This window comes from Ylistrum balloti, unplaced genomic scaffold (assembly GCF_031769215.1).
Source record: "Ylistrum balloti isolate Yb309-2 unplaced genomic scaffold, AGI_CSIRO_Ybal_v1 Utg369858, whole genome shotgun sequence".
Taxonomy (NCBI): domain Eukaryota; kingdom Metazoa; phylum Mollusca; class Bivalvia; order Pectinida; family Pectinidae; genus Ylistrum; species Ylistrum balloti.
The window spans coordinates 1334-13370 of NW_026782007.1; the positions used below are offsets into that span (position 1 = coordinate 1334).

Consider the following 12037-nt stretch of genomic DNA (forward strand, 5'->3'; position numbering starts at 1 on the left):
CACGATCACAAACATTATTATCATTTATCTACCAGACAACTTTATGTAAAGGGCATTTGTAGTCCCAAGAAATAAAGTGTTATCTGACGAATTCATATACATACTAATAACTTGTTTGAAACTTGAAGAGAGAGAGAGAGAGAGAGAGAGAGAGACAGAGAGACAGAGAGAGAGAGAGAGAGAGAGAGAGAGAGACAGAGAGAGACCCACCACCAACACACAAAAAAAAAAAAAAACACACACACAAAACAAAACAAAACAGAGCAAAAAAATATATCTGTATTGATACGATACTTATTTTTTGTTTGACGTATTCAGCAAGTGATATTAAATACGAAATTAATCATACAATTATTTTAGCGTGAATGACATTTGTTTCTTTTAGAAATTGCACTGTCAGCAGTCATTGGCAAGTGCATCGACAAGTTAAGTAACTGGAACAAAAGAATGACTGCTTAAACGGGTCTACTGATATATTTTGCAAAGTACTGCATACAGTAAAAACAACCGGTATTCGTTCAGTATTGTGTGAATCATATTACACGACATCCTGACATTCGATTACATCATTTAAAGCTAAAAATCGTTCCTGAAAATTCAAATTTAATTCTCAGTCATGTAATTATACTATATATCAACAACGTCAAAGACATCTGTCCCCAATATGGTGTAAATCAAATTCTCCATTTACATATACTCTTACTGTAGTGGGGAGTTACAAATTAAGGTTGAAAAATATGCAAAACGTAACCAAAAGCTAGATTGGAGTCCAAGTGCGTTTTTTGGCAGGGGAGTTTTCAAGAAAAAGGAAGAATAACATTTCTAGATGAAAGGGTTCAGGAAACAGCCTGATATGAAACTATTGTGATATGATAAAATACATATGCTAATCATGTTTTTTTTCCAAAAAAAGAGGATTCGATTTAATATCAAATAATAGACCAAGGTAATGTCGACTAAATTATACTATATATTCAAATTTGTCTACTATATACTATATTGTATTGCTATCAAAACATGACAAAGCAGAGCAGAGCGCAGAACATCGATATTGAATAAAATCTGAAATGGACCGGGAGCTTTTGTTAAATTGTTTTAACAAACAAATGAATTAACAGTCACGCCAGTAAACAGATATATAGCTAGGTGTCAGTAACCGACTTAAGACAAACCCTTCCTTAAGCTGTTTGAGGTAATTGTCCGGATGTTGACTCCGCCCCTTGTGGGCGTGGCTGTATGCTGTACATTATGTTCGGGTAATGGTTCGACGGACACGATGTCACTGAGCGTGCTTTATTATGCCAATAATCGAGTCTTCATTTACATCATAAAGTGTGTAGAGGATTAGATTCAATGTACATCCTACTGATCAACAGGCTGGTACAGTGCATATTCTGAACCACAGGACACCTGCAACAAACCCACGCAGCAACCCACGGGACATTGGCCCGAGGGACGGGAATATGGCCGACGCAAAGGTGTGTCTTCCTTCTCCTCTATTACGGTAAGTTATCAATGTCGGTGACGCTTCATCTGTGACGTTGAAGCGTTACGTGTAACTCCACAGGTATTATTTATTGGCATGATATAGATTATATAGAATATTTATATATATTGTCAGAATACCTTACATTCTAGAGATATACATATTGTAATATAGATATATACATATTGTAATATAGATATATACATATTGTAATACAGATATATACATATTGTAATATAGATATATACATATTGATATATACAGATATATACATATTGTAATATAGAGATAAGCATATTGTAATATAGATATATACATATTGTAATATAGATATATACATATTGTAATACAGATATATACATATTGTAATATAGATATATACATATTGTAATACAGCTATATACATATTGTAATATAGAGATAAGCATATTGTAATACAGACATATACATATTGTAATATAAAGATAAACATATTGTAATACAGATATATACATATTGTAATATAAAGATAAACATATTGTAATATAGATATATACATATTGTAATATAGAGATAAACATTGTAATACAGATATATACATATTGTAATATAGAGATAAACATATTGTAATATAGATATATGCATATTGTAATACAGATATATACATATCGTAATATAGAGATAAACATATTGTAATACAGATATATACATATTGTAATATAGAGATAAGCATATTGTAATACAGACATATACATATTGTAATATAAAGATAAACATATTGTAATACAGATATATACATATTGTAATATAAAGATAAACATATTGTAATACAGATATATACATATTGTAATATAGAGATAAACATTGTAATACAGATATATACATATTGTAATATAAAGATAAACATATTGTAATACAGATATATACATATTGTAATATAGAGATAAACATTGTAATACAGATATATACATATTGTAATATAGAGATAAACATATTGTATTACAGATATATACATATCGTAATATAGAGATAAACATATTGTAATACAGATATATACATATCGTAATATAGAGATACATGTATAAATATTACAATCTAGTGATACAAATATTACACTCTAAAAATATACAATCTAGAAAAAACACGAAAAGAATAAAATCGCCAAGCATGAAACTTAATGCAACATTGAATCAATTAATTAGAACAATTTTTAAAGGAGTCCTGTACATTTATCATGTAAATCCCCATCGTATACGTTATAATACAAACAGCCATATTGATACTGTGTTGTCCAGATATAAACATGTATAATTAACTTCGACTTTATTGATATTTCATAGCACGATAGACCTTTTAAAGACGTGATGAAAATGTTCTCATGTAGATTAACACTATAGACATTGTTCTATATGATATTGCTGTCTTAAGACACTTTGATTATGTTATGATAACAATATAAATATTTAAGTTTATTTGAGTAAATGTCTTTCTCAGCTGTATAACAAACAGTACCGTTACCACAGGTGTATCTCTGGTATGTATTACATGGAACCTTTCGTCGGTGTGACATCTCTTATGTTATCAGTAAATATCTACATTATGTCGCTAGTATCAACAAGAATTGGGTTTAAGAGGTGTTTAAAGTGCCAGCATCCTTTCTCTCTTTACCATCATCAGAGATATATGTCTGGAGCTTATTCTCTTGAACACCATAGGCGATTTTTAAGTGTTACTTCAGTATAATCTTAACATTTTTACATTTAATATTGTCACGACAGGTTTTTCGTTTCATATCTATAGTTGATGTTTCTTGTTTATCAGTTTAACATTCTCAATCATTTTCCTATATATCTAGATTTTCAGGAACCGTTCACACTGAAGTCTTTAGTAATATATTTTAGCATTGTCAATATATTTAATATTATGAATAACGTACGCACAACAACAGTCCAATGAAATTCTGATACATCTAGAAACACGTCACCTGATATTTCTAGTTAATATTTCTACACATGTAAGAATAAATGTTTAACGATATCATGAAATATCTTAAAATGCTGTCTTAGTTATTTTTTTATGCTTTTAAATAGATATACCTATTCCATATAGACAATTTATTGTTTCAGTTATGGGGAAGGGGTTGAGGTGTTTTAAAAGCTATCTGGTTTATCTATGTTATTTCGTGCGCAGTTTAATTTCAATTATTATACATATCTATACTAATAACAGTACTGTAAAAGTCATGGTGTGCATGTTAACATTATCATACGAAAGTTCGTGATATTATCAACATTATCATGCCAATGAAAACCAACGAATAAAGCAATGACAAGTTATAGAATTAATTGTCATGTAATGATCATCGTTTAGCCTTATTGATGCAGTCGTTTTACCGTGGATTGTGGTGTATTCTGTTCGTGTTGTTTTCTGTTGTACATTTTTGGTCCGATTCTCTGCCACATTGTGTCCTGGTACATTATTCTATGATTTTATGTTCTGTCTATTTTTGTAGGATTTATACTGAATAATGATATGAAAAGTCTTTCCTTTCGTAATGTTTTAATGTTCCTTGATAACTTTATTTCAGTATAAATTATTGAACATCATAATTAATAAAATATGACTATAAGAATATTATTTCTGAGATACAAAAATAATGAATTAATTTACCAGCCGGACATGTAATTTATCTCAGTTATCAAACTCGATTTTCACTCAAAAGTATAAACATATCTTTACAAATAAGATAAAATATTCTGCATACCTCTTCTATTCAAAATGACTTAAAATAGTGTTATACCTACCTGGACGGTATCTCGTCGTGGTCTGTACCGAAAATGATGCACCTGTGATATGTAGAACACGAAACCACTACACGCTAGCTATGGCAACAATGCAATGTATTAAACAAACATAGATTAACTTTCAGTTACATGAGGCATATCATAATGTTGATCTAACCCATACTAAGTGATATGATAGTTCCTCTTTGTACCAGTGATAGCCTTTATGAATGTGGATAGACACACAACAGAGATGCTTGCTATCTAAGATACGATTTCTCATAAAGACATGCAATTAGATGCGTCAATTTCTAATAGTCATGGGTACTTATATAACGTGTTGGCGTTTTAAAGAACTAGCACAAAAGATGGAGTAGAATAATACTGAATATATTGTATTGTCATGATGAACAATTTAAAATTTCAACTCGTGATGTCATTTTATAATTAATCTGAAAAAATCTGAATGTAAAGAAACTGAGATGATGAAGATTTTGTCTTCTTACGTAATATCAAAAACGCATAGAATAACCAACTAGCTAGTGTCCATAGAGGACACATATCCAACACATACAAGGTTTATTGGGTATTATTGAAAATTAATTTTATAAGATGAGAAATAAAAGAAATTTTCACAATATTTATACAGTTTTATAAACATGATTTTTAGATATCAGTTACATGACATGTGAAACAGCAACATCCTGACTGGCTGAAGTTTTGCGAGTTATCAAATACACCAGATAACTAACTAGTGTCCTCAAAGTGGATATGTCCAACACGCACAAGGCTAATGGGTATTATTGAAAATTAATTTTATAAAATGAAAAATAAAGGAAACACTTTTTTGTTACAAATTTATTTTCTTCCTTTTTTGTTTGTTAAAAATCAGTCGAGGTAGGTTATATATATATATATAAATACCAGCATGTCAACGTATTAATTTGTTTTTGAGTATTTGGAGGTGGTGAGAAGAAGGATAAATATCATTTTGTGGGTGATAGCAAAGGTTATAAGTCGACGGGCTCTGTAAACCATACAAGTGTCTTTAAAACAAATATTTTATAGTAGATGAGAAATACTTTTATATAAACCTGGTCATACAGTTATTTCTTCTATTTGGGATTTGTCAGTTATATTAAGGTCCTTAATTATTGAAATCTAAGAAGCCACTTAGGAAAACGAAAATGAACAGACATATGTCAAAATAGAATTGGGGAAGAGAGCAATCCCTTGATTCAATAAAATTTGTGAATTTACGTTATCATGGTGTTGTAAAAGATCATCAAATATGCGTTTATGTATGGATGTAAAGGTGGCATGCTATATTACTGCATATTGCGGGGCTAAATCCACCAAAATTCACTCCATAGGTCTGTACAGAAGACGCTCAGGTGATCAATGATATCTTTATTTAATTGATTATTTTGTGAGATTTCAAGTTCGATTCAGATACGTCATTGTTTCTGTATCAAAAACATGACAAGTAACGTATTTATCATATGGAACACAGAAAATATGGCGATATTGGATAAATTTACTTTTTAAATGCATGAGTCGGTGTTTAAAGTCAAAGTGGGGTATATATATCATATATAGACATGTTTTTCACGAATATTTACATAGGGTTATAAACATTATGTAAAACTACTTATATATTTTTATTTATATTTAAGAGATGTCAAACAGCAACATTTTTGTTCTGACTGGCTGAAGTTTTGCGAGTCATCAAATACACCTGATATCGTTGAAATATAGACTGAATATCTAGCTATAAAGCGAAGTAAAAGTTAGTACCGCGAATTACAACTGTATCATATTATATGTATACCTTTATGGAAATGATATATGTTTGTAAAATAATCTTGCAGAATAGAATTACTATCACAGACAAATTTTGTCATAAAAAGTCAACTTTAAACTGGTTCTGTCGTGCTGCACATATTGTTGGTATGATAAGTTAGAGGTGGTCCAAGTTAAGTTAGTTAAATCATCGAAAGTAAGGCCATCATTTTGTCACGCTTTCTAAGCTGGCGTTTAAGGTCATTATTTCAAACACAATATCTAAACATGGTAACTGAAAATAGAAACGAATTAATCAAGGGACATGTAAACAAAAAAGGATATTTTTAAGGATTGCATGCTGACAGGAGTTTGGAGTTTTGTTTCGTCACTTTCATGTTCTATATAATCACCGCACAATGAATGTGCGTTAGCGACATGGTCTCAGAAACATTAAACAAAATCGTATAAAAGACATAAATGGCATTTTTTTAATAATGAACTCTAAAAAACCGACTTCTGTTTTTTTGTTATATTTACCAGTCATTAGATGTAAAAATTATGGCAAAATCTCCACATATTATGACTTTTATCAAACTACCATGGGATCAGAATGACCTGGTCGTTTTCTTTGAAAATGTATAGATTATAATCTTCGAGGAGTTACCCTAATCATCGATATCAAACCATTTCGAATGCGAAAAAGCAGTTTTAAAATTTGAATAGATAAGCATTAAATATTTTATGGTAATAGTGTTTTGAAATATTTAGATATTTAGTATGATATAATCTTAAGAGATTCAGAATTTTTTTGAACGTTTAGAAGAAAAAAAATAAATTTACCTAACTCATGAGAAGTTTTCTTTGAAAATTGTGAATAACCTAGATGACAACATAATCATATGTCCTTGACCAAATATGCATTGGTTTCGGTAAGGTTTACTTGTGCGTACTGAATGTACATCAAATATATCATTAAAACAAAAAAAAAACATAAGATGAATGTCAATAAATTTGAGAATAGCCAGGAAAATACATACTAGCAATTCTTTCTGAAATCAGGTAAAAATACAACTTGAAGCACAGTGGTTGATCTATGGGAGATATCGTAAAAAAAAGCAGGCTTTTGACAAAAAACCAAACGAGATAACATGTAGAGACACCGCGAGATATTCGGAAGATATACGATGGCCATTTAATGACATACCCGAATTTTCTTGATTTACATAATAATGGTGAGAAACGGTAAGATATTTTTCGCAATTGTCGTTCCAATGTGCCATAAAATGCTGAATTCACACATACAAAGACATACACTTAGATATAATTACAGGGTACAGTGTAAGTAGGTGTGACCACCGCGTCCAGTGTCGGGTGGAGTTTGACCCATCAGTGGACAAATTACAAAGCTCGGAGTGCCTCCGCGAGCTCCTGATGGGGTAACTTCAGCAAACATAGTCACATGTTCTACATAATGATTACTGCATCCAAATATTTAATAGGAACGTGTCACATTTCAATCAGCGACTGTCAAAGAGAGAAGTGTGGGTGCTTTGTGTAGGCACCGCATTATAACCATGACAGGGAGCTGTGATGCGGTCGTAAAGTGACGTCACTAGCCAAAACAAAACTGTGCGAGTCTTTAACAGCCTGCTATCAAACCAAACGCTTTAGTTACCGTCATTTTATAGTGTGATGGAACAGGTAGAATTACAAAGGAAATAAACATGAAACACAGTACCAAAATAATAGTAAATAATTAAATGGATTTAAAAATGCGGATAGGACCTAGATCCGTATAACAGGTATTTGTGTAGATCCAGAGGGGGCAGTAAAATACCCCGATATCCATGTCTCTCAAGAATTGTATGACAAGAGGATCATGTATCATTACCCTCGGCTGGTAGATAGTATTGGAATCATGTCGATTGTGGGTTTTGGATTTTATTTGATCTCATAAAATATGAAATAATTTATACAGAAGATAAAAGGCATGTCGTTCCTAAAATCTACGACTTCTCATAGTCTTTAATAATGCAATAAGCTTACGCTTGACAGGCACGTCAGAGGACAATAAAGCGTGTTTACGATCATGACTGAGCTTCGATGGAGACCTCCGATTTGTCGATCGCCAGAGCGAGGCTAAATGATGGAAGAGCTCTCTTCTTTATGTAATACACAGATTAGTCCGATAATTGGAAAACTCCCGATGGTTACATCAATATAATTGTCTTATAAATCCATTCGAGTGCTCTCCCGACGGCAGGGTAAATGGTCCGTATCTTTGACAAATTAGTAATTTATATTGAACCATACAGACTGATATAAACAAATGACCATCCTAACCACTTGTCCGTAATTATGTGGTATTAGACATGAACACAACCGTTTCCACTTTGATGTCCCACTCCCGCACTTCCTTCAGCGGTCCCAAATCGTGCATTACCGTGCGTTACAGTGCACGTGTATAACATGTCTTGGTCAGTAAAGGCCCGGTAATGGGCCCATAGAGGCATGCACTGCTCACGTGGAACCTTAAAGTCGATCGAGTGAAGACCAGAAACAATTAAATGCACATAATATGTAGAAAGATCTCCCCAAGAACAGGGCAGGTCAATAAGAAGACGGCTTATAAGATGATGTAACATTGATCGCCCTCGTAATAACGGTACACTGCTGGAATAACATCCAGGTCTTATTCCCGTATACGCTTTTGCTTTCGTTTACACATTAATCATTCAATGAATAAGTACAATGAAAAATAATTGTAAACGAGTTATGATTTTTTGCTTCTGTGAATTAAGGAGCTAATCTAACTTTGGCAATAATTTTCAATTTCAGTAAATACAAAAGCTGAGGCTATAAGATCAATAGATTGTGAAATGGTGGTCTACTTCTGGTAACGTTTGGTTGGCAATTATTTCAAGACACATATCTAATTTAGGAGGGATGTCAGGAGAAAATTTAACAGCATATTTAGCAAACTTTAGTAATTCTCAGATTGTACAAAGTTGGAGGGTATTTATGACACGATAATTCATATTTGTAGTGCGAAAGAACAACTGCAATGTTATCTAGAAGAACTAACTACACCGAACTGTATATCATAAAAACGGAGTCAGTTTTCTTATAAACCTTTTTTAGTGTTTTCTTATCTAACTCGAAATACTTATTTAATCAGGTCATGTAACAGAACTCAAAAATATGTTTTTCTGTCGCCTTGTAATGTTGGTATCAGCTAATAACAAGAATTGTTTGTGTTTTTAGGCCGATACCTGTATATGGACAGAGAGAGTCACTTTCACCTCGGATCCCAAACCTTCCATTCCAGCCGTGGGTATCCACAGATCTTGGACTTAATTTAGTGAGATCTTTCCCTCTAACGGCTTTTGTGACAGTCCAAAATCAGGTCACACAACAGCACAAAGACGTCGATATTCCCTCTGGATTCCATAGAATTGTACGTACATTAGACAATAAATCACAGGATAATCGGACGGCTTCCATTTCTAATAAGGACAGCTCGGACGTTGTTTCTCCATCTCCGTATCCTTATCCACTGCAACCATTAACACTACCAAATCGTGGACAAATCATACCGCAGTTTAATACCAACCGAAAGCTGTTCCCATGTCCTGAATGCAGATATACCACAGACAGGAGAAACAACCTCAAAAGACATATGCTTACAATGCACAGACGTTGTGCAAAACTCATGGAATGTTGCGGTGTTCTTTTCACAACAAAAGCCTCTTTAAGGGAACATTCTATGATATTTCATTACCATGGATACACGTGTTTCTACTGTGGCCGGCGTTTCTGCCGGAAGGCACTCTTGAAGCGTCATCTATCGGTTCATAACGGACAGAAAGATTTTGTTTGCCCAGTATGTGATTACGCGACCAGCCACAAAAGTAACTTAGAGCGTCACAGAAAAATTCATTTGCGTAGTGATGAAACGTCTTCACCTAGTATGGATTGCGAAGAAAAGTGTGGGTACTCAAATTCTGCAAGGATTGGAAGTGACACCGGACAATCACACGAGTCGGATATTTTGTCAGATTCGTCTGAAGAAGAAATTGACGTGAGTTAAGTAAAGGGATCACGTGACATGGTACATATATTCAGGCTCATGGGAAGTTGCAATAGTGCTAATTTTTGTAGCATGGAGAAGAAGATGACGCTAAGTACTGGTATTCATTTGCTGAAAGTTGTGCGTTGTGTTGTTATATGCATAATAAAGTTTGCGTTTCAGTTTCATTTGTTTGTTTTCTTTTGTGTTGCTTTGTATGTTCTATGCTATTTGCGAAAGCAATCATACGAATAAACAAACACAGTACATATCAATATGATGTTCTTATCTCACATTACAGATAAAAACTTAGCAACTACAGAAATTAATAAGGAATCTCAAGGTTCAGATCTGAGTGATGGTTTTCCGTGTCTAACATGGAGAGTTGCAGAAACCAATTCTCGAATTCTGCAATAAAAAAGATTGGATGAATTTGATTTAATAATTATTTTATTGCAAAACTTTGTACAATTGGAATGGGCACAAGTTTTTCCAACTTATTAAGCCCTCTCTATTATATGAATGATAAAACAATACTTAACTACAAGCAATGTAACAATATGTTGAATCATAATATTTTTCATTGAAACAAAAAAAAAAGAAGGATGTAAAGAAGAAAGGAGGATAGGTGACGAAGGAAGAAGGGAATATATAGTACAAAGGAAGAAATGAATTTGTCACCTGCATGATATGTAGCGTCTTATTTCCTCTTGAACCTTTGCCCTGCAGATGAAACGTATATATTGGACACAGTGTCTTAATTTACAAGAGTCGACTAAACGTTTATCTTTGTTGTACTCAACAATGTTATTATTTCTAGACAGTCTTATATTGGATTAAAAGTCGAACGGCCGCCAGTTTAAGAAAGATAATGTTTTGTCCACAGGTCGTGACATCCCAACGTCACAAAAATTAAAACTTCCTAGAGTTTGCACAAGTTATAACAATAAAAAAGACAATTTTTAGGATTCGTTCTTACTGACATAAATTTTCTGTCTCGTCATTTTATGAGGCCCATAAAAAGAACAAGGTAAATAAGACCATGTGTTCCGGAAAGGATATCGCCTTCTGCTTTATTGACTACACACACCACGTATTTCTTGGTCAATCTACATGTGTAGGTCATTACCAACTACAGTATAAAGGATAAATAACAACGGCACGAACTGGTAAACTGACGAGCATCAAACACGGTTACTTTCAAAGCACAAAGAAATAGAGCATTCACTTGAGAATTATGACGATTATAAACTTCCAAACGAAAAGAACAAGGACAGTTATCTTACGAATGCTGGACCCAGACTTTGTAAGTAGATGGGAGAAAAACTGTGGAAAAACTGAAAAGATAGGAGGGCACAATTTATAGTCTGTCGCAGCGTTCACTTGCAAAGTGTGCGTTTAAAGGTAGGAAAATGGGTTACATTTATTGTTGGTTCAAGGAGAAACACACATTAATCATCATGTTGTGTGATTGACACGTCCTCTCCCTGTTTAAGTCAGACTTTAACACATTAACAGTGTTACTTATCCTCCATGCAGAATACAGTGTTTACAAATGTTTCAATTTTTTAAAAATAAATTCTAGAATGTTACCTATTGTCTACATTTTTAGGATTGCAAGCGGCGATTACATTTCAAGTCTTAGATCTAATTATCCATTTCTTTCCAAATGACTCCATAGGCAAAATCTGACTTTAGTCTAAGTGTTTATTATCTGCTAATGCTATGATGGTTGTAGGTTCTGTTTCCTGACTGACCGAGACGAACTAGTCTAGAAAATTTGTACTTGCTGTGCATCAGAGACTGATAAACTGACCATTATTTATGATTTGATGCATTTGAAACACAGTTGAAATACTTACCATAGTTTTACATTTATCATATGGGGTAAAGTGATAGAAAAACATCAAACTGATATAGATGTATGACATCCGT

At 33.0% G+C, this 12037-nt stretch overlaps 1 protein-coding gene across 1 annotated transcript; it reads left to right on the forward strand.

Moving 5' to 3' along the window:
* Positions 1-1463: 1463 nt before the first annotated feature.
* On the forward strand, positions 1464-10123 carry LOC132545824 (MDS1 and EVI1 complex locus protein EVI1-A-like). The gene is made up of 2 exons (XM_060209490.1): positions 1464-1504; positions 9298-10123. The coding sequence occupies exons 1-2, from the start codon at positions 1464-1466 to the stop codon at positions 10121-10123; spliced, it is 867 nt and encodes a 288-aa protein (XP_060065473.1).
* The last annotated feature ends 1914 nt before the right edge of the window (positions 10124-12037 follow it).